Source organism: Xiphophorus hellerii, chromosome 17, assembly GCF_003331165.1.
Source record: "Xiphophorus hellerii strain 12219 chromosome 17, Xiphophorus_hellerii-4.1, whole genome shotgun sequence".
Classification (NCBI taxonomy): domain Eukaryota; kingdom Metazoa; phylum Chordata; class Actinopteri; order Cyprinodontiformes; family Poeciliidae; genus Xiphophorus; species Xiphophorus hellerii.
Genome location: NC_045688.1, coordinates 13,904,812 through 13,928,978, shown reverse-complemented (window position 1 = coordinate 13,928,978; position 24,167 = coordinate 13,904,812). Strand labels below are relative to the sequence as shown.

Below are 24,167 nucleotides of genomic sequence, written 5' to 3'. Positions count from 1 at the left end.
ATTGTTCATATATGCCATTTATGCTCTTTGCTTTAAGTGCAGTTTTTATGTTAAGATCAAAAATAATAAGTATTCAGTATAACTTGCTGGGTTTTTACTGGATCCCATTTTGAATGGTGAGTATTTTAAAGGTTAACAGAAGTCAATGAAGCTATTGGAGAGAATACGAGTAACCTGCTTGATGGACGGTAATTGTTAAAGGGATGACTTTTACTGAGTATTGAAAATACAATATATCCCATCACCTTCATGCAGATGACATTCAGCTGTATTGCTCCTCCGAAAATGTCTCTTTTCAAAGACAATTCAATGCTTTCTTATTCAAAAAAAGCCTTAGCAGCTTTTAAGATATTTTACTTCTTATTATTTGAATCATTTAGTTACATATATTTTAATGTAACTGTCTTTGTAATAAATTTTCTATCTGTAAATTTCATTTATTTACCTACTTATGTTTCGAGTGTCACCGCTGTTTTTCTCATTGAGAAAAGGTTTCCTCTGTGTACACATGAAAGTAAAGCATGTGTAATCCCTTTATGAACGAACAAACATGTACTCTGACATAAACACTAACAAGAGCCAAACCGGTGACGACGTCTGAGGTTTTTTGGAGACTTATTTTAGCATGTTGCGGTCTGCTTTGGAGTGAACTAGCTTGAATGTCCAGACCTTGGCTGGGAATGGCTCATTTGTAGTCATATTCGATCCAAATGAAAAGCACATTTAACTCAGTAAATCAATTCACTGAGTGAAACACATTATATAGATAAATTATACGCACACTGGTTGTTTAAGTCTTTGTGTTAATTATGATATTTTTCTACTTACATTTAATGAAAACATGCATGATTTGAATATTACACCAGAACAGTAAAAACAAATATGTGGAATTGATGTAAAGGATGTTTTATGCATGCTTAAAGGTCATCATTTTCATATTATTGAATTATAAATCTGCACCATATAAAGTTATTTCAAGTCATTTTTTGACCTCTTTTGATCCCTTTCTAGTGTCAAAAAGTTGCTACAACCTGCTTTCTGAAGGCCTCAGACGGCTTTTTGCCTCCCACTGTGGAGTTTACTCTACTTCCAACAGTCGGGAGCGCAGCAAACTAAACGTCTGAGGTTTAAACAGAGCAAACCTCCGGAAAAATGCTTACTAGCAATGTTCTCATGTGCACCTGATGTGATTTCTCTTTGTGTAATTTTAGCCATTTATGTGGGAATAAACGTGGAGGTGTTCGCATTTGTTCGTTGCCAAAAGTTACCAGCTTCTTACCTTTAAAAAAAATGAATTAATTTTAAAAAAACAATTATCAGATTTTGTGTTTTATATTGCTTGATTTGATCACTGTAAACCCACTGTTGTAGCGTGGCAAATATTTTCCAAAAAAAGGTTGCGAAAACTTTTCAAAGGCACGACCCGCGGCCCCGATCTTTCATCCCCACTGTGTACTACGAGTATACGCCGCGCTCAGCCAAATAAATGCATATGCTTAATCTCTCTTCACTTTCAGCAGACAGGAAAATTACATGCTGTTCCACTCGCAGCTTGACTTCATTGCAGCTGCAGTGGAAGCGACAGTTAGCCTATTTACTTTTATTCTGGACTTGTGCTAATTATCTTAACTACACAAGTAATTATCTTCCACATCAAAGGGCCTTGCTCTGAGCCCTGCTGATCCCCTCCCTCCGTCTCTCACTCCCAAACAACCAGCCTGCCTGGCCCCCGACACACGCCGTCGCCATCATCACGTTTCCCGAGCCAGCTGAATCATGACATTAGTGGATAATTAGCCGATCGCCTGACTGGGTTTGATTTGGGGGGGAGAGGGGGGCAGCATGTGACGAAGAGAACCGTCTGGCATCGGAGCTGCCGAATTTTGAGAGATCACGGAACCGAGACTGAAGAGAGATCTCGCATGTTTTTACCTCCACAGACGATCTGCAAATGAATTACAATCTGCAGGGATTGTCGTTTATTTGTTTTTCACTATTTGGCCGTAACTGTGTAGATCAATTAGTTTTTTTTTTAACTCAAGCCTTAAAGGAATGAATGTATAGTAAAAAAAATAAAAATAAAATAGGAATGCAGAACTCATATTTGTGTGCGTTTGATTTTTACTCACATTATCTGCCTTGTCTGTCAATACCTCTGGGCTACAGACAATAATCAGGTCAACTGGCACCAAGCACAGATCCTTCATTAACAGTATAACTGTAATCTCTGCAGAAAACATGCGACTGCTGGGGGAAAATTTACATGGAGTGCATTTAAATTCCTTTGAAGTTGTTTGTTTTGCTCACCTTGGAAACACGCTATTTCTACTTCTCTTCTGCGGTGCGGAGTAAACGCACCCCATAAATATTTATCCACCTTGAGCCCATGCTATTCTGGCCCGGTGTTTTCGACATGGCCACTGGAGATTGGGCCTATCAGGACCCGCCGACGAGAGAGGGGAGGAAGAACAAAAAAAAGAAGAAGTAGAAAAAGAGCAAAAGAAGAAAGCTTGAAGGAGAGAAGTGGTGCTGGAGAATATTTTTGTGCAGGTCCCAAAATGGAAAGTGGAGGGTTCGCGAAATGTTTAATGCAGAAGAATGGTTGCACGGTTCAGAGTCTGTTTCCTTTACAAGTCACCTCACACGCTCATAAAACTTCAGTCACACAAGTCTAGGTGCTGCATTTCTTTTTTGTGTGTGAGTTTTGGTGCTCAGAGGAAGCTCTTTGAAGCTTCAGACTCTAAGAGAAAAACACCTGGTGATTCAGTCCAAATAAACCTTCCAAATGTATCAGCACCCCCATAAAATTTTCCCATTTTTCTTTGATTGTCAGCATTTTATGTGCTACAGCATCAGTGTGCAGTTGTGTAGTGGAAGGAACAGTCAGACATTGCTATTAAACATTCATGCAAAAAAAAGAAAATCTCTATAAAGGTTGAAACCTATCACTGAACTTCACCCTGAACACACCACTACCACCTAAAACACGGCGATGGCAGCATTGTGGTGTGGGAGTTACCTTTTTAAAGCTCCATTTCTTTCTCATTAGCTTCCAGACATCTTTTGCAAATTTTCCAACGGACTCGTATTAATTTTAAGGAAATATTTTCTGCCCCTAAAAATCACATCCGTATTCAGTTTTATTCACTGTAATCAAAATGTCTTGTTAGAAAATTGTTAGAAAATGAGGAACCTTTTCACTCACTGTCCTGAGGTATTATTTCCAACCTAACCTTTTAACATGTTATCATATTTCAACCTCAAACTCCAGTGTTTTTGATTTTATGTTAGACCTACACAAACTAGTGCACATAGTGGAAGCATGGTTTGGGAAATGCTTTCACAAATTCAAAGTTGGGAACAAAACAAAGATAAAAAGTGTGTACATTTTAAATAAACCCACTTCAACCAAATTTCTCTCTCTACCATAAAACTGTGTTGATAGCATTATGCTGTTCAGAAGCTTTTCCTTGGTGGGACAAACAAAGTTGCTCAGAGATGATGGGGAAACTGGGTGAAGCTAAATGCAGGGTTGACCCTCCAGAAACAAAATCCCAAACAAAGCAAAAAAAACAACTTTTCTCAAACCAACCTGACTGAGCTTGAGGCTGTTTTGCAAAAAAGAACCAGTAATTAAAATCAAACCTAACGGTATGTTTAAGGACTTTCGTCTCAAATCTGAGGCTTTTCAAGTTAAAAGGAAAGCAAAAACTTTAGGAATTAGATATCTACAATATTTAGGCTTTTTTTCAAACTGTTTAAGTCAATATAACTTTATTTCAGGCTATACTTGAAAGCAGCTCTGACGTCTCAGATCTGCTGTATTTTAAATAGCTGTTGCAAGAAAAACCTATTTCTAACTACTGTATGCGGTTTAGTTAGACATGTTAGTTATGAGCAGGTTCAACAGTAAATACTTTCTTGTAGACGTTCCCTGACCGATAAAAATCAACACACATTCTTACCTTGCAGTCTCATCTCAACACTGGGCTAATTCAAAGAAAGTACTGCAAGTATTTAAATATACAGCAACAAATATATTCAAATATCTAACAAAGATTGAGTGCTTCTGTTAAACTGATCTTATTGGAAGAGGTAACAGAGGTTGGTACTGCAACAGCTTTGGCAGGATATTTTTAGGAATCTTTCCTTACCTGCAGTCATCCGCCATTATCATCCAGGCTGAGCTCATCATGATGCCAGGCTGACCACTGCTTCCTTTTGTTCTCCTCCAATGTACTGAAAGTATTGATCTGACCTCTCCTGGTGTTCCTGCCATTTTCTCTGGGTGTTTCCGCTGCCACAGAGCGGTCCAGGTTAGCTGACGATGGGCGCTCCTCTGTAAAGTGTATGGAAAATTATAGTTTTGATCATTTTTACATAAAAAAAAAAGTCCTGAAAACCAGAGTGTTTACATGCACTTGTCACCTTCAATCAATGCAATGACCTACTTAAGTAATAGGACAGGTGGTAGTTTTATAAATACATAAACATTTCTCCATATCTAGAAAAAAAAAAGGTGAATTCCATGTTTTTTCCAGAGTTTGTTCGAAAGTCATCGCTACATCAAACCATATTCATGTGTCAGAATGGCTCCACTTGTGGTGAGAATTTGTGACAAACCTTAATTAAAAACGAATTTACAAAAAGATGCTTACCACCCAACTGAGCTGAAGGCTTTTTTTTTTATTTTCCTTTTTTTTAATGAATGGGCAACGAACTCAGTCGCCAGACTAATTTCTGTTCATTTCCTTCCAATTTACAACTTTGCCCCACTTTGGTCTTACTCGGGTCACATAAAATGCAGAAGAAAAAATCCGCTAAAGTTTGTGGCTGTAAGCGTGACGAAAGCCAAGAAAAGCCGAAGAGGTGGGGAAACTTTTCGCGAGCGCAGTCAAGCAAACGTCAAAAAAGAAAACCACACACACACACCCCGGCACACATTACAGCATGAACTTGTGTGGCTGCTCGTGCCTCATACTGACAGCGGCCCTGCGTGGGAGCATGACACTTCCTCCCCTGAACTCTGGCGACACCTCTGCCAAAGGTGGGCTGGATTATACATCCAGAACCGTGTCTCACACACACACACACACCCGCACACACACACACACACCCACCCACATCTGCAAACCGCAGGTTTCCACAACACTGCAGCTCTCCACCTGGATGTTATTGGCGCCCGCCGCACCCTAATGAGCCCACCTCAGCTCAGTCAAAGTCATCTGATGACACTGATGTGGGGAGATTGATATTCACGCTTGACTCGCCGTCCTCTCCGCTCAACTGCGGTGTTTACCTCCCCACACAATTAGTATCTGTTGAAGACAGACGAGAGAGGGATGGAGACATACTCCTCTGCTGCTGTTTGTGCGACCACATTAGCTCCAGTTGTTTATGAAGATGGGAGATGTCTTTTAAACGTGTCTTGAAGGTGGCTCTCCATATCACGGGGCCCCCGCCCCCATTACCGGCTCATTTAATCCTCATAAAGCGGGCTTACCTCGCTGAATGTCAGAAGCGCCAAATGACTAAAGCTGCGTCGGGCTTAAGTAAAAAATGCCTATTTTAACAGATGGCTGCAGAATTTGCATCAGAGGCGAACCCGGCTTCGGCTTGTGAGGTCGCGCGTCATCGACGGTGGTGAGCGGGGTTGTGGAGTTAACTCCAGGAGCGGGGCCCTGCGGGGTCCAAAGCCTGCCCACACAGCAGCACCGTGTCCAGTCCCGTTCAGTTTCACCTGATCATTAGCATATAAACACGTAAAGCAGTTACAGAGGACGGCTGTGCGCTCACTCTGTGAAGGAGGAGACGTGCCAGCCTCTGGCATAAACAAAGTTTCTGGCCGGTGTGAAGGAGGGCCACAATCAAAACCAGAAAACCGTGTCTTCCAACTTGATATAGCAACAATTCGCATTCTTCCCAATTTGACTCTTTGCCGTTTCAGTACAGTTTATATGCTGATTTTTAATTCCCCAATTGGAAGAAGAAGAAGAAAAAAAGTGGCTCTGGCTGAAAAGAGCAGGTAGACATGCAGGTCTGCTGGGTTGGTGAACGAGGTGGGAAGCATTTTTTATGTAGTACCACAGCGACCCCCTCAGGACAGCACCGTAATTGCAGCCTCTTCTGTTCGAAGAGATAAGCTAATGGCAAATGTGTCTTTGTTAGCCAAAACAATAAGAACCTCGCGCAGTTTCTTAATTCAAACTTCACAATTATGATTCATTGCAGTCCAGATAACACATTTATTCAACTTTGTCTGTTTTTTTTTTTTTTTTAAATGCGTTTTATGTTTCTATATTCTTCACATGTTGATTTGCGCTGTAAACAAACTTTTTCCCGGTCAAAATTCACATATCTTAATTATAAATGCATAAGCTAACAAAAAAATAATAATAACCAACACAGTTTCAATTTAAATGAATTCACAATTAGCTACCTGTTGGCTTCTTGCTGCTCTAAATAGACTCCTTCTTATTTTAGGTGTGTCTGCTCCAGCACACCTGACACAGGTCATTGTTTCTCCTCCAGCATGCCGTAAAGTGCTCGTTAATCAGCCATTTATCTAAATCAGGTGTGCGGCAGCAGATTTTTCAATATATCAAAATAACATAAATCTGAGAATATCTCCAGGTCGTTTTATAAGTTTCTAAAAAAAATTGTCTGAATTGGTAATTACTAGCAATCGTGCTATGAAAAAAAGTTGCATTTTTCATTTGTTACTTTGTTAAAAAAAAAAAAAAAATTTTAAAAAGGGATGTTTTTAAAAGTATAAACCAATTTCTGGAAAGATAAAATGACTGTAAACATAATTTTGTTAGCTATAACAGAAAAAAAGTTGATAAACTTCCCCCACCACCACCCAAACTTAACTCCATTTTGTTGTGTGTACAAGTGTAACATTAAAATATGGCATCTATTATTAATCACCCCCAAAGCCACAGAAGTCTTTAACCTACGTAGTTCTTAGCATAATGACTCATTTTCAACCAGAGATGAGAACAATTGATGAAGGACGGTGATATTCCAGCACAAAATCTCTTGAAAGTCCTCCAAGACACTTCGTAATACCTTAGAAATGAGACTTATGACCAAAAACCATGGTTAAATTCAAAAGCGCAGTCATCCGTGACAGTAAAAAAAGATGATTTCACTATCTAGAGTTATATTACAAAAGGGAAAAGGCTATAAACAAAGATTCCAGCAGCTCCTTTATTAATTGAAAATCTAAGCTGAATTAATATGTTTCCAAAACAAAATATTGTGTTATGAGACCTCTATTTTTTTTTTTTTTATCCAACACAAGTCATGTTTTTGGCTCAATTTGCCCTGCGAAATATGCCTTTTTTTGGTTCCAAATTCTCAAAAGGTGAAGCATGTGTTTTTACATTACAATGCGACTTCACAGGAACTTTTAACAAAATTCAGACTTTATAGTTCAGTTTTATTGCGTTCCAGAACAAATTTAACTTTCCTTGGTTCTTGTCTTAATGCAGCCGTCTTGCAATTTTGACTTCCTGGATCTGTAAAACAAACTTTTGATGTATTTAAACCAAACAGCATGAATCTCTGCGTAACTTGTTCTTTTCGGGGGGGTTGTCGAAGTTATAGTAAACTTGCCAACAGCTGCACATTAAAACAGAAGTCATGCATTTATTTCAAATATTTTCACTCTTATCCAAGTTTTATGTATTGTGCAACAACTGGGATTTAAATTTAGCCTTCAGCGTTTCTGCATTTGAGCTAAGAATGCAAACATATTTACGCGTAACTACGTTTTTATCACTCCTATATCAGTTACAAATCTATTTAGTTTGTCAGAAGAGACAGAAAATAAGCTTTTGAGATGGAAATTAATATCAGAAACACAAACGCAACCGTGGGTGTTTACTTTTAAGCACGCAAAGTATCAAACGTACTGAAATGGACATCAAAAATCACTTTCACTTTGTTTATTTTGTATTTTTATTGTTCTTTTACTACAAAAAAAGTCCCAGCAATATTCTGTATGCCCCTCCCATTAAAAAATAACACTACAGTAAAGTACAAAATGAAGTATATCAAAACTACCCGGTGCTACCCAGAAAAAATAGACGTTCATATAAAAAAATTAAAAAAAACAAACAGAAGAATTGTCTTTCAAGTCTACAGCTACAAAAGTTAGAAAAGGGTTACATTAAAAAAAAGGCAGATATTCACCATAGAATGTGTCACTTCACAATCACTCTGCATGTCTTTCTTCACATATAAAGTAATGCAAGTACTTTACAATAAGTTAACAGAGGCACATTCTTTTACAACAGCAAAGCAACAGTCAATTTTTTTTCCTTTAAAAAAAAAACAGTTGACATTTTCTTCTTATTTTTTGGCAACAATTTCTCAGAAAAAGAAAAAAAAAAATCACACGACAAAAAAAAAAAAAAAAAAAAAAAAATCATCTGGGTAGCAACATTTTTGGTTTCTTCAGAACAAAATGTTCCGTGTTCACGACAGACTGCGAGCTTTAGACGCACACCGAGAGTCCAAAGTGGTGCAATCCAATGCACAATAATTTGTGAAATACGCATTTGTGTCCACAGATATGCTTCATGCCTTAAAACATAAACGGATCACGGATCAGTTCGTCGTGGGATTAAATTAAGTCTCATGAAACAGGCCTCGACGTTGACGGGTCAAATCGATTTATGATCTTCCGCGACAAGAAATTGATTTGTTATCGAATGAAAACTCATTCCTACACATTTTCAGAATGACTTCATTATTAAAATATTAACATATCAAAATGTAGGCTTCGTTTGTTTTACTGTCGCGTCTGCCCAATGCTTATTTAACAACTTATTTGCGAACTGAACTGAGCTTTTGGCCCCCCGACAGAGACAAACAGACAGCATACAATGTATTCAAATATAAATACTGTATTTATATGAACAAAAATATACCAAAATTATTTTCATACAAGAAAATAAAATAAAATGGAAGTTTACAATATAATAACTTAGACAAAAAACAAGGCTTTTAGAGTTTTTTGTTCTTTTTCTTCTTTTTTTTTTTTTTTAAACAAGACACTTGAGCCCTAACTTTCTATTCTTTTCGATCATTCAAGCAAAACTTACTAAATATTTTTTAAAAAACAACAACTGTACAGTACCAATGGCATGTTCAACAAATAAAAAATAAGTTAGTGTCAGGCAAATGTACAGGTTATTTACAGTTTAAATACAAACGAAAGCAACAGACGTAAAACCTGTGGGAATGACGTAAGCTTAATAGGTTTTTATTCAAATTAACGGGATTCTGTAAGGCAACCAAAACAAACTACATCAGCGATGGCAGAGGAGGTGCTTGGATTGAGAGTGGAGGAGGAGGTGGGGGGACGCCTCCACCTCAGCACAGTCACAAGGCTGAAAGAAAGGGTGGAGAGGAAATACGGACACATTCATTTCTGACACCACCTGTTACAGCAGGTGCCCAGTAAACATCAAAGTCTCCCGCAGAGACAGAAGGAGGGGAATGAGGAGCGAGTGTGTGTGTGTGTGTGTGTGTGTGTGTGTATGTGGGTGTGGGTGTGCGTGTGTGTGTGTGTGTGTGGAGGGGGGGGGGGGAGTTTTTTGGTTAGTGGTCTTATCCTCAGTCGACGTCGCTGAGGTCGCTGACTTGCTCGTCCTGCACCAGGCTCAGGTGGTTCATGGCGCGGCTGAAGGCGATCTGGACCGCTTTGCGGATGCTGGAGGTGCGGCCTTCCATCAGCTTGATCTTGTCGATGGTTTTGTCGACGCCAAGAGGAACCATCTTGGACCTGGGAAGCCACTGCCTGGAGATCCCAATGCTCACAATTATTATTTTTTTTTCCTCCACCAAATCACATTTGCAGCAATGACTGAGTGTCTGAGAATATTCAATTTGTAACCCGCGACTTTCTGTTTCAGTACGGTATAAATCAGGAGAGTCCAAACGTTCTGTCATGTGGCCCAAACGTACTCTCGGGCCATGAAGAGGAAGAAAAACGAAACCTCAAAACAAAGCAAAGTTGTCTGATTCTTTTTGTTTGATCCAAATTGTAAAAATAGATTTTGCACGTTTGCTGTATTAACAGAAAGTAAATCAAGTTTTCAAATTCTCTTAGGCTACGTTGAACAAATTTAATCTGCTATAAGAACAGGGTTTTGGTCAATTTCTTTCAAATTATTTTGCTGTATTTAGCCAAATGTAATAAATTAAACAAAAGCTGGTTTGGGTGCAGAAATCTTGCTTACAATTTTTCAACTGAACAATGTCTTGCTTATTATAAATTATTGTATAGAGACACGTACGTTTGTCATACTTAACATAATTCAAGAAAATTATGTTGGTAATAATCTTACCCTGATTAAAAATGTCAGAGTTATGTCAGAAAGTAAAATACAAAGTTCTCCTACCATCACAAGTGTAAACATTTGGAGTTAGTTAAACTCTACAAGGATTCCAACGATGGCGTACTGGGGCCAATGTAGGTAGAGTAAATCTTCACCAAAAAAACAAAACAAAACAAAACAAAAAAACTGAAAATTTGAGATCAATTTCAGAATCTTTCTGGAAAAAAAAAAGAGAAAAAAGGAGAAATTTCTGAGCTTCAAAAGATAAAAATTTGAAACCCCCAAGAAACAACTTTTTTCTAAAAAAGAAATTGAGATTTACCTCAACATTTCTGAGCTTTCTTCTTGAAAATTTTCAACTTTTTGGAGTTCAGAAATGCTCTTGTTTCTTCTAGAAAACGTCTGGGATCAATCTCAAAATTTCTGAGTTAGCTTTTTTGGTGGAAATTTACTGTCTTTTCTTTCTACAATGGCGCTAATGCGTCGTCATAGATTCAATCTGACACGGGGATTAAAAACCCTCTGCAACAGTGAGAGACGTGTATTATTCCGGAAAAATATTTTTATTGCTGTTATTATTTTAAATAAAACCTCTGCAAGAAAACTGAATTTGGGTTTTCTGCAGTGAGTTTTTTTACTTCATTCTACAGAAAAGATGTAGGGAGAGTTGAAGAGCGCAAGAGAAACTTCGCTCCATCTAGAAAGCTTTGGCAACAAAAATAAACAATAGAAGATTGCTAAAAGCAGAAATTAAAAACTGAATATAGATAGATAAATACGTTGTATTTTCCTCCATTTTTTCCAGCGAGAGATTCCAGCAGAAGACGAATTTACTCTGAAGGCGTTCTACACAACCTCTACCGACGCTCGCCGGTAATTGTGGCGCGTGCTGCACGTCTGAAATTGCCCGGCGTCCTTTCGCAGTATTTTAATGGGAGCCGAGGTGAACATATCAAGTGCCTCTCGAGGCGAGAGCCATTTGTTTTCTCCTGACAACTGATGCTCCGCAGCCAGAGGAGAATAACGATCAGCTGACGGGGAGGTTGACAGGTTTACCCTTGTAGGAGCCGGCGTCGGCCTAAATCACTCAGACGAACGGGGCGGCACTCACCAGCTGCGCTTGTTGTCGAAGAAGAGGACGAGGTGGAGCTTCTCCTCGGCCTTGTACTGCATCTGCTCTCCGATTCGGAGCACGTCCATGGGGGGGATGGGGATGGACACCCCGTTGTGCTGGCAGCCGACGCGTGGCATGTGGGGGTCGATGATCTGCCACGCAGCAGTGGAGGGTATGGGGGGGATTGGGAGACACAGCCGAAACTGTTAACACAAACAATCCTATGCACACCGCTAGCTTAAACCAATGGGATTACTTGTTGATTTTGTGTGATTGTCATTTGTTAATAAAGATTACATTAAAAAAAGAAACCCAATTGGATTTCTTTCAAGGCAAACATCAAATAGTTGATTTGGAGTGCCATCTAGTGGACAAACAGTCTCAATTTCTTCCAACTTTCAGGAAGACTGTTGCAATTTGGCTTCAGTGAGTCCTGAACATGAAGGTGACATTTAAATAGGATAATAGCAATAAAAAAATAAAACTCACCAAAGCAGGGTAGGAAGGGTAGCCACTGCATTTGGCCCAGACTAGCTTCAAAGGTTCCAGGGCAACTGTTGCAGCACTAGCCGGCATCCAGATGTTGCTGTTGCCGACCTCTACGGAAGCGGGAACGACACCAGAGAAGTTAAGACACAGAGAGACGTGTTCTCAAAACTGTTAGTGGGAAAATTAGGTACAGCGAGGAGCGAACGCTTAAATTAGCCAGGAGTGTTTAAGTACTTAATTTGAAAAATGAGAGATTGAGACGAAGGTAAGATGACGGTAGGGCGTGCGCCCAGATGCGGACTGGTTTGATGCCGACGGTGGCAGGCAGGGAAATAAATAAATAAACGGTCACTGCCAACACTCAAAAGACCCTGGCTTGTAGCGGATCCTCGTTTCCAAATATGTTTTTGGGTTTTTTTAGCCATGAATGGAAACCAGATGTCTGCAGGTTTGATCACATTAAGTCTGAAGAAGATTAAGATAATTTAGAGATATCTGCAGACATCAGGGATGCTGCTAATCTATTTAGTCCAATAAGCGCCTTGGTCTCGCAAAAACATCCGTTCCCCTTGAAATTTTCCTTTTGTCACATTAGAAGTAAAACCTCCTGTGGTTTTTTTTATGGAATACTAAAAACAAAGTCGTGCATAACTTTGAAGCACAATGAAAAGGCTCTTTGCTTGGTTTATTTTGCATTATTTGAGGGAAACTTGGTGCACAGCAGTGATCTTTACTCCTTCCTTCTATTTTTGTGTGGGGTACCCCGAGGCTATAAATCGGCCAACTTCTTTTTCTGACAATGACTACACCCAGAGCTCCACTGAAATGGGTTAGAGCAAAGCATATTTAGCTAAAAACAAAAGACGGCATAGTCAAAGCAAACAGCTAAGTCAAATTAGGAGGTTGCGGAAAGTCCTAAAAATGTATTCATTCGACTGATTCTGAGCCTGTTTTTTTTATTTCACAAAAATCCATCAGTGTTGAGCCAGGAGAACTGAACACAGCACAGCATTTTTTTTAGATTTTAACCTGACGAAACACAACTTTTTGTTTTCAAATAATGTCTCAAATCTGGAGTTTGTGCTCATTTGTAGTCCTAACATGACAAAACTACATAAAAAAGTTCAAGGGGTATCAATCCAATGAATAAGAAACATTCATGGTATCATTCATCATAATTTTATAATTTATATTAGCTTCTCAGAAAAAAAAGCAACCATGCATTAAAGGTACACTTCAGAAACTTTATCAAGCTGCCTTTGACTAGTATTTATTTACCTGCAGCAATTCTAGCAGCTTTGGCAAAGTTCCCCGATTCAATGCAGGCAATGAGTTCACTCTTATCATCCACAGTGTTTCTTCGGACTAAAGCTGGTTTCCCCTTTCCACATTTTGGAAGACTGAGAATGGTGCTGTGAGCAAAATGGACACACACAAACACACACATGAAAACAACCTTACTTGGACAAAACCTTTGGATAAACAGCTGTAACTAAAACATAAGGGTGAGCCTCAAAGGTTCGTCTCTCATCTGTGTTTCTGGCCGTCTGACCTGGCGCTTCCCTGCAGACTGCTGCATGAAGATATGGAGGACTCGGAGGCACAGCGCCGTCGCGGCTCCACCGCTCTGCTGGGCCGCCGTGTTTTTTCTACTTCTTTCTCCTCGTCCATCCCCAGGAAACCTCTCGACAGGCCTGCGAGGAGCCAGAAGACAGAACAGCACTCTCTATATCTGACAACTAGATGGTAACATTCTGGTTAGCCAAGAAGAAAGTTTTGGCCTGTGGTCCAACAGATTCCTTACTGAATTGTTCACCAATAATAGTTCCAAAGGATGTTTTTACCAGTATCTAGTCTTTTCCCGGGAGACGCCCCCTCCTCTGTGTGTTCAGTCTCCTCTTCCTCCACCTCTCTGCATCTGCTGCCACTGCGCTTCCTCTTCTTGCTATGAAGCAGCGTCTCCAGCCGCGGTATGACAACCGAGAGGAAAGATTTGGCGCCGAGCTGAGAGCCGTCCTTATTTTCCCCGTCCTGCTCGCCTGACCCGCCGTCGGCCCCGTCGTCCTCCTTGTCTTTGCCCTCGGGCGGCCCGTGCGCTCCGGCCGCCTTCGACTTGCGGAAGACGACGGCCGTCCGGTGGTTGGCCGCGCCCGTGGGCTCCGCGAAGGTGGGCGTGGCCAGCACGCTCACGTCGCCGTCCCACAGGGCGCTCTGGAGGGAGTGGCCGTTGAGGCGTGGAGCCGAGGAGAGCAGCTCCGCCGCGTCCCCGTCCAACCTCGGTCGCTTGCCGCGAGTCTGTTCCGCGCCGTCCGGGGCGTCGTCGATCGGTTTGAGGGTGGGGGGTTCAGAATTGGCATCCGAGCGGAGGAGTGGGGGTAGAGCGTCCGGCGGCTCCAGTTTAGGAGGAAGAGACTTGTCTCCTGTGGAGGGGACATCATGGAAGCACAGCTGAGTGGAGGCAGAATCACCTCATCTCCATCAATCCATTCTAATTGATTAAATGAACTTTTGGCTTGTGAAAAAAAAAAGTTTTGTTTTTTTTTGTTTTTTGAAAAGCTGGTTATTTTTTTCCCCCACCATTGCACTCCTTGAGTTTTCATTACTAAGAGTGAGGTCAGGCGTTTTAATATACAAAAATAAAGTTATAATATTCCAAGACTGCCGTCAGAAAATTACCAGAATAAAGTCGTAGCATTAGGAAAATGAAGTAGCTATTTTGTGAGAACTTCAACATGACAAGACAAGTAGCAAAAAAAATAAAAAATAAGGAAAGTTGAGCATTTTGTGACGCTATACTTTGGCATAAGCTTTACAGATGAGGAAATACTTAATCTTCTAACACATCAGCGTCAAATTATTGCCACATACAGGACATCGAAATGATTGAGCAAATGACAAAGTCAGAGTCTATTTTTTTTTTTAAATCACACAGATGTTAGTCAGATCTTTATAACGCACAGTTTTTTCTTTTAAAAATAAGTTTATTCTTGTAATTTTAATACGTTCTTGTAAACATGCGTCTTTGTTTTGCTAGCATGGTGACTGCTTTTTGTAATTCGACAAAAATTCTCGCAGCCTGGCCCCGATACTCCATCGTACGACTCACAGAAGGGATCATTTTTGTCTTGTCACTTGTAATTTCAGTTTTAGAAAAGAAAGCAAGAAAAAAATATTCTGAAACAGAATCTGGTATGAAATTTTATTTTTAAGCCAAATAGTCCATGCCTAATCTCCATCCATTTTCTTTTTATAAAATCTGACCATCTTCTCTGTCCCAGAAAAGAAAAGATGCATTCTGCTCAATTCTAGGTAACGTGAAGAAGACGATATGATGGGATCTTAATTTTTCAGCTAGCAATCTTTAACCTGTCAGCACAAAACAGTCAAAACCTGGAAAGTGAACGTTTATGTTGTCTAATACCAAGTCCAATCAGCTTTACGTCCATTTAGTTTTTGTGATTTCATTCTCCTTTCGGGTAATTTCAAAATATTGTAGTTCCAACACAATTTTCCATGTCAAAATTTCACACTTTTCACAATGCAAATTTCCAAGTTCAGAAAGCGGTTGCGCCTTTTCTCCGCTTCAGCGCCACCATCGTTGGCGTGGTAACCTGAACGTTTCAGTGTGGCTCAGTCAGGAAGGACAACTTCATAGAAGTTGTTTTGAATCAGCAAGCCTTTGAACAACTCGAGTTTAAAGCGAAGCCGTCCCTTTACAGCACACAAATCAAAGCCGGCGGGTTTTGTTTTATCACAGCTGGTGTATTTCTCTAAATCTTTTGACGGCTTTTTATGAATACAAATGAAAGAATAGGTTTTTTTTGTATTTTTTACACAACTGCTCTCCTTTAATGTTTCCATTTTTACAGCCTGCTCAAACTAAACAGGCCGTAAACACACATTCATCACCATAGGATCACAAGTACAACAAAATCTGTAACATTTGAAGCAAAACTCCATGAACCACACAAGAAGGTTGCTCAAATAATTATATTTTGATTTGTGGGAGAGAATTCAGAGTCCGGTGTTAAGCACTTGACATAATCCTGTGTTTGAAACACTTTGGGAGGAATGAGCCAATCCCGTTAGTCCCCTTCTGATTTAACTTCCTGTTTCATGATCTCTCGTGAAACCTGAATCTGTGAGATGCATGCATGAAGCTAAACAGTAACATTGTACCTTTTCCAAAAATCGTTTTGGTTGTTTTGTAAGACTTGCATACACTTTGCATACGGTTCATGCCAACTTGAATGACCAAACTGGAATTCTTCTTTTGCACTCTGACAACTCCTCAGAACACATTTGTATTCAAGGTTCTATTTCAAGAAGGTGAAAATGTTGCTTGCACTTCAAATATTAACTATTAAAAGTATTTTTTGGGGACGTCATGTGTGGCAATTTCAGCTTTTTTGTAAGACCACGTTGTGGCAAAAACAAAGCTTTAAAAAAAATTGCAAGTTTGACCGTAACTTTTTGAAAAAGGTGAAAAGAAATCTGCTAATTTTAGGCACCAAGAATCACAAAAAGAAAAACATCACAACCTCCTGGAAGGACTGAAAATCCAATTTAATCAAATGCTTCCAGGAGTCTAATTGGCCAATAGAGTCCAGCTCAGTGTGAACACAACAGGATAAAAATCTTGGGAATTTTAATGTGTTGGAACGGCTCAAAGTTCAAACCCAGGTCTAAAGCAGAATCTGCTTGAAAAAGATTGTAAAAATGTACTGCAGAGAAAAACTGGTTGGAAATGAAAACTTCTATTCTCCTCTACAAGGACAAAACAGTTTGGAACCTATCGACAAAAACCTGTTGAAACAAAGCCGCATGTTCAATCAAGTGACCAAGGAGGTTGTTGAAGTCATCCGGTCACTCTGACTTCAACCGGTCACTCTCAACCAGATGGTCTTTGAGGTGCAGTTTACATAAAACCGTCTTTATGTGTTATCAAAATGTGCCACACCTCCACTCCCTAGAAGGACAAATTTCTCCTTCAACCTGCCTTTTGTTGCTTTAAAGAAACATCCATCACTGCGACAATTAATCAATAAAGCTGCCACATATCAATAACAATGTTGTCTCTGCCTTTCAGGAACAAAAACTGAGTAAAACAGAGAATGCATACGTACCTTCGTCATCTTGAAAATGCCCGTTGGGTTTCTGCCTGTCCTCTGTGGATTTGTCCAGCTCCGGAGGGGACGGAGCGGCTGCGAAGGCGGAACTGTGATGGTGAGAGGGCAGAAGTTTCTTCAGGCTGATTTCGTTTCGCATGTCGTTGATGGTCTTCTTAAGCAGCTTGAGGCGCTTGCTGCGGGACGGGCTGGTCTTCATGGCGCAGGTCAGGTCGAACTTCTCCAGGAGCAGCTGCAGCTGCTTGTCCAGGGGAAGGTGCTCCCGGTTGGCCGGCACCAGCAGACGGTCCACTGAGGGTACAGGAATAAAAAAAAAAAAAAAAAGAGAGATTCAGTAGAAGATCGACCAACCGTTTCAGACTGAACCTTTGAAGACGAAGATTCTCACCGTCTTCCCAAGAAAACGACGGCGGCGCTTTGACTTCGGGGGCTTCCGACAAGTGCATGCCGCTCTCGGCGTCGAAGCCCATCTGCTCCACGTCCCGCCGGGCCTTCCTGAGCAGGACGCCGCCCTGGTCTCGGAGGCGAACGGCGGCCCGGTAGAAGTAGGTGTCCTTGGAGTTGTATTTCATGCAGTTGTCGACGATGAGGTTGAAGTCGGCCTCGAACTGGTCCAGGTTGGTGTAGGCCTGGGCGTCGATGCGCTGCCGGATGGTGGAGAAGTCCATCGGGCGTTTGATGTGGTCGAGGTAGTCTGGAACCTGCAGGAAGTATTTTGTCATTGACACAATGTCACTGGAGGTTAATATTAGACAACGGAAGGAAATTTAAAGACTTTCATGCTTGAAACAAAATGCAGCGCCCAACGTGGGGCTCGAACCCACGACCCTGAGATTAAGAGTCTCATGCTCTACCGACTGAGCTAGCCGGGCTTGGCAAGCAAACTTCTCAAGTGTCAAATTCCACTTTGCAGGAAACCGCATTGCGTAACCCGGGCTCCACCAGGTGGGCGGCTGCGATTTATGACCTGAATCACGGCTCAGTGCGAGACTGAAGCCAGCAGCTGCAGGGTTCCACAAACTTAAAAGAGACAACGTAACTTTATTTTAAGAAATGTACTGTCCTCTATCCATCTTCAAATCCACAAAACTGAGATGCTTTTATTACTTCTTACAGAAAATTTAATTGATCCCACCACCAGTTGGGATGTTTACGTAGCGAGTCGCTGCATATTAGTTTAACAAATCAAACAATTTGATGCCGAGGTTTACGACAAATGTTTTCTTTTTTGTCACAGTTTAAATGTGGCTCGCTTAAAATTTATTAAGGAGCTACGTGGAATCTTTGTATGAGTGTATGACTGAAACACAAGACAAAATTTAAGGCCTGTGATTAGCCCAACTTACCTTTTAATTAATTTAAGGCCTTAATTTTAGATAAAAGGATCTAAGACTTTTTAAGGATACGTGGACTCTTCGAATACACAGGGAACGTAGAAAAAGTTAGATAAAAATGTACCTTTTTATAAATAACATCTTGATAGGCTGAAAGTGAATTAAATTGAACAAAACTATTGTAACATATTTCCACCAAATTTTCAGATTTAAGCAAGTTTCAGAAATCTACGACAATGAAGGATTATTTAACATTTACAACATACGGAGTTTTCTACACTTCCTTCATGTCAAAAGTCTAAACATCTTGAAAATTAATGTTCTGAAGTCACAAGTCCAATTATTGCCCATTTTTAAAGGTATGAATAAAAACAAAAACTCGATTTCTTGCGTAGTGGTCAGGATGTAAAGAAAGATCTTCTAAAAAAAACTAAGAAAGGAAGATATGGATGGAGAAGTGGACAGACAGAGTGGGATGGATGGATAAACTCAGACAATAAGATGGATAAATAGACAAACACATGGATAGATAAAAAAAAATTAATGGATAAAATTAGATGAATGGAAAAAGGATTGGCTGGATGCTGAAGCGTACAGAAAATTGATGAACAGTTGAATGAACAGTTGAGGGGACAGATAGAGGAATACAGTCTTTTGGGAAATGCCAAGAGAAATAAAACATCTTCTTTTCTCCAATTATCCAAACTTGGTAAAAGTCAAATCAAAGCCCAGACTTTTTCATAATGCAAGGAACCCTAAAAATAAAAACAACATGTTCAAGCCTCTCTTGTAGGTCACCTCATTGACATCTACAGGCTGGGTGAAGATCTTGGCCTGGTCTTTTCCTTGAAGTTGGTCCAACAGAGCCCGGAGCAAGATGCTAAACGGCGTTAGCTTCATCTCCAGGACGGTCTCATGTAGCTTAATCTGCAACAGAGCCATGAGGAAAACAGAAATATGAGGGAACGGGTGAAAATGGGCCTGAAATTTGTCAATGTGTCCTCTCCTACCTCTTCCCGCTTTAGCTTCTCCCTCTTGCGAATCAGCTCCAGCAGCAGTCGAGCTCTCTCCAGGTCGTGTCGGAGGCGGTGCCATTCCTTCAGCTGTTCCTTCAGCGCTCTGCTTTCCTCCTCATTGTGCCTCTGAGGAACAAAAAGAACAAATAAAAACGCAATAGGTGAATGCAGAAATTATATGAGATTTAAATAATATAAGGAAAAGCAAAAAAAAAACAAAACAGATGAGCATGTGAATCGTACTGGCTGTGAGTTCTTCTGTGACTGCAGGCAGGTCTGAAGGCGCCTGATCAGGGGGACTCCGTTCCTAGATCGCCTTTTCAGGGTCCAATAATTTAGGACCAGTTCCACAAAGACTCTCTTCTTCTGTATGGACACCTGGTTCAGAATGGTCTGGAGCCTTGACAAGGCACAAGAAAATATATTAGAACCAGTGAGATAGAACCAGGTGAAAATTATTCAGAACTGCTTTGTTTTTTGATCATCAAATAACAAGATTAATACTGGAGTTTATGTAAACTCAACTTCCCATGATCCTCTTTCATTTTAAGGAAAGAAAAAGGAGGTATAGGAAAAAAGGACACATGGGAAGATGGAATGAAAACACAAGTAAAAAGAAAGGAAGGAAGAAAAATGGAGGCATGGAGGAAGGAAGAAAGGAAGAGAAGAAGGAAAAGAAGGGACAGATTAAGGAAGAGCAGAAGTAAAGACAACAGGAAGGACCAAAGAAAGGAATGTAGGTATGCAACAAGGTAGGAAGGCTGGCAGGAATGTGAAGGGCAAAAAGAAAACAGGAAAGAGGAAAATTAGAGTGGAAGGAAGAAATAAGGACACAAGAAAGAAAGAAAACGTACAAGAATGAAAATAGGAAGGAAACAGGGCAGGACATAATTAGGATAAACACATAAAAGTAACTTATTCTCTAAGCTAATACTAAACTCAAAACACCATTCTTTTCAAACCTTTAGAATAAAAAAAAACTCATGGTTCAAATGCTTTACAGAGCCTCCACTTGATTATACCTGTGAGCAGGAAAACTAGGCACAGTAGCAGGAGCTGCAGCCTCACTTTCCTCGTCAGGTTCAGGCTTCTTGCTCTTGCCTTTCTTCTTTTGCTGCTGCTTTCCTTTGCAATGTTCTTTATCATCTCCCCTGCCTTTATTCGCCCTCTTACAGAGTCCGTTTTTCCGCTTGGCATCTTCGTAGATGGAGAGCGGCCTCCTCACACATCCGTTGGGCGTGTGCGCTCCACAATAGGCGGTCTTTTTGACAGAGAGGATGGGCTCCCCCGTGTCCGTCACCTCGTTGATCGGCTCCATCTTCATGAAGAGGCCGGCCTTTTGGGCGCAGGTGACGTGGAAGGCCGTGTAACAGTTGGCCTTGTGGCACTGGATGCACGCGCCCACACTCTTCTCCTTGCAGATGTAGCAGGTGAGCTTCCAGCGAGCGGACGGGATCTGCCCGATGCCGTCGATGGGTTCGATGAAGGTGGTGTTGGCGAAGCCGACCTCTGGCACCCAGAGGGCGCAGACCACGTGGCCCCACCGATCGTCGTCCGTCTTCTTCACTGCTCCCCCCTTGTTGGGACAGAGGATGCAGTCTGCCGGCTGGGTCGGCGACTGGAGGCAGTGTCTGCAGAGCCAGTGGCTCTCCGGGACGTAGGGGACGCCGTAGCACTCCTGGTGCACGGACACGCCGCACATGCCACAGAACAGGATGGTGTTGCTTTTGTGGCACTCGACGCTCATGCAGATGGAGCAAACCGCGTCCTCGTCGACGGCGGGCTGCTTCTCGCTCGCTTGGTCCAGACTTTCCAGGTGAAGCTCTTTCTCGAAGCGGTCGATCAGGAACTCGAAAACGTTGTGGGAAACCTGACTCATCCCTTCGCTTTTGCGTTTTTCGTTCACCAACTCCAGCCAGGCGTAGTCCTCCTCGTCCATGTCGTATTCCGTCTCCTCGTCCAGCTCCTCCTCCGTCTTCTCTATGTACTTGTAAAACGAGGCTGGGCGCTTGGGAACCGCGGGAAGGTTGTATTCGACGACTCGAAATTTCGGCTCGGGGAGCTTCGGCGCGGCAGGACTCGCGGCGTGATGCCCGCCGCCCTCCGCGTTACCGGCGATGCCCAGCGCTGCGTTTCTCTTCTCCTGGTTGCTTTTTAGTCTGGCCGACCTCTGGCGGACCTGCTGCTGGGGTTTGTCGGCGTTCTCCTTGTTGCTGGTGCACTCCATCATCTCCTGGATCATGGGGTCGTCGTCAGAGATCACATCCAGCTTGTCGTATATGCTTAGCCGGTGGATGCGGCCGTCCAGCTCGAACTCCACCATGCGCTGCGCCTGGGCGTAGGTCAGGATCTGCTTGTTGGGAGAGGGCTTGATTGGAGACTGCGCCCTCTGCGGCACCGCCGTCCGGTGCTGCCGAGCTTTCTTCTTCATCTTGACGCTCCGTGATGCTGTGGAGTGACAGACTGAAGGTCATTTTTGATAGCATGGAAAGCTTGAGGTATAATAACCACAAAATTCAAGGTGTTTTGTAGGAAGGCCATGACTGACCAACACAAATTAGTGCAGGATTGTGAAGTGGAAGGAAAGTTGTACATGATATTCAACATTCTGTATTTATTTGTCTCTTTACTTACTACCAAAATCAGTTGGACTTTTATCTAGCTGGTTATGAAATAGCTAAAAGCACATGCAGAAGAAGCAAGGTGCAATGCAAATGCTCAATTTAAGGGATCAAAACAGAGCCATGGCTTATATTTCTGTCATAATGCAAACGTGTTGCGTGAATTTTATTCTAAAAGCTAAAATTGCAGATGGCTGAGGTTCAGATATTAAAAGAACTATACTAATAACGTCAACTGAAACTGACTGCCAATTTGCTTTTTGATGTTTGGATATCATCAATGCAAAACTAATACCAGTAATGGCTAGGGATGGGCAGTTATATTGTTTTTTTAAATTATTGTGATACATTTCTTAACAAGATAAAAACTTTGATTCAACGTTGCCGTGATAAACTCCAGTTAATGATGTTTAAAACCCCCAAAACCGTCCACATTGTCGGGATTGCTTGTTTTACTATTTTCTCCACTGTTTGTTCAATGAAAGTATCAATAAGTATCAATAGATTTGAGATTATTAGGGTAGTTGCAATGTACATTTTAATATAAATTATGCTTGTTTTCTATGACTGGTCTTGAGAATGGAAAAGATTGGTGTGAGGAAATGGTTTGAGTTGCAACTAATACCGTCGCTGTAGTAAATTCCTGTTCAGTCTGTGTTTTTATTTTATTCTGAATGAATACAAAACTTGACTATGCGTTTGTGGCCGACACCTCTACGGAGGTTTATCTTTGCAGAACGCAAATACTGAAGAAAAGTGAAAGGATACACAAGTGGATTAATGAGTGAATGAGTTGAAGTTGAATGAATGGCTGGAAGTAGGGACATGGACTAATAGGTGAATGCAACAAAGATTAGATCAGTTAATGTATATTTGGCAGATGCAAAATTGAGAAAATGGAATAGGCTGTGAGGTCTGGGCATTTCCTCTACTATGGCCCCCATTTCCTTTTCTCAAACTTACTCAAACCAGGAAAGTACTTAAATCAACTTGAGCAGTTTTCCACATTGTGATATTCACTAAGGAGCTCCCCTCACTCCAAGAATAAAATGGCTAAAAACTATCTTTTAGTATTACTTTTTATGTAAATAAACGCACAAAACACACGACCCATCAGCTATGCTAGTACTTCAAAGCTCGGTGATTAGCTATTCTGTAAACAGTATCTCAGTAGGGCGTTAGTTAGTCAGCTGAGGCATTTAAATGCAATGGGTGGTGCCCAATGAGTGCTTTCACAACATAAATGCACACGGAGTTGACACTTTTTACTCACTAATTAGCCTCAGGAAGAATTTGCTAAGATGCTAACAATAACGTAGGCTAACTAGCATCAGAAGCTAACCGCCCCCCCGAAACGGACCAAATGGCGTCAAAACAAAACAAAAGCCATTTGAAACAATGTTGCCTAATTCAAGTCAAACATCTGGCTAATATGAAGCCCACGGGGCGCACTGCGCGACTCCAAAGCGCAAAAAAAAGCATGATAAACGAAAAGCACATACCTCGGATAAACGGGCAGTTTTGCTAGTAGGTAGCTAGCCAGCAGCCTTACAAAGCAACGGCCCGAGAAACGGTTCTCATTCCCTGCGCAATGTTATCATCCAGCGGGGCGGGGGGGGAGAAACACTTTGGTCTTTTCACCTACTGGTAAAACAGAACGAGGTCTGCTTGGCGCCCGTGCTGGTTTTTGTGCAGATTTCTACAGAGAAGACACAGTTCCTCCCTTTGTAGGCCATTCAAAGGCTGCAGAGGCAAACAGCAGGAACAGCAGCGTTACAGGACGGAACATCCCCCCAGCACAACAATGCGTTTATCCAGCAGCAGACAACTCCCACTCGTACGCACAACTCTACGCATGACGCTGGAGGTCATGTTGGTGAGGATTTCATACAAAAGAGCCCCCCCATCTGTCACACAATCGATGCATTGCCCCCTTTTTTTTTTTTTTTTTTTTTTTGTCAGTCCAGGCTAGCCAAACACAGACAAAGCTCCCGTACACAAAGCCTTCGGGTAGGGGTGCAGTGGGAGTAAAGCTGTGACGTGTTTTGTTTTGACTTGGCCAAACGGAAATGGCTTTTAAAAAACCAGCAAGTCACGGTTTGGGTTAATCTC

The 24,167-nt window shown here is 41.4% G+C and overlaps 1 protein-coding gene and 1 non-coding gene across 2 annotated transcripts; both read right to left on the bottom strand.

Annotated features, from left to right (window-relative positions):
- Positions 1 to 7,937: 7,937 nt before the first annotated feature.
- Positions 7,938 to 23,988, bottom strand: brd1a (bromodomain containing 1a). The gene is made up of 14 exons (XM_032588826.1): positions 23,558 to 23,988; positions 20,457 to 21,882; positions 19,678 to 19,834; positions 19,429 to 19,560; positions 19,217 to 19,345; positions 17,473 to 17,785; positions 17,082 to 17,375; positions 13,800 to 14,375; positions 13,508 to 13,649; positions 13,234 to 13,367; positions 11,956 to 12,065; positions 11,464 to 11,618; positions 9,591 to 9,811; positions 7,938 to 9,551 (listed from the first exon to the last, which is right to left on the bottom strand). Exons 2-13 carry the CDS (start codon positions 21,863 to 21,865, stop codon positions 9,628 to 9,630), a joined length of 3,735 nt encoding a protein of 1,244 aa, XP_032444717.1. The 5' UTR covers positions 21,866 to 21,882; positions 23,558 to 23,988; the 3' UTR covers positions 7,938 to 9,551; positions 9,591 to 9,627.
- Positions 17,884 to 17,956, bottom strand: trnak-cuu (transfer RNA lysine (anticodon CUU)). The gene has a single exon. It is a non-coding gene; the product is annotated as a tRNA-Lys (tRNA).
- Positions 23,989 to 24,167: the final 179 nt, after the last annotated feature.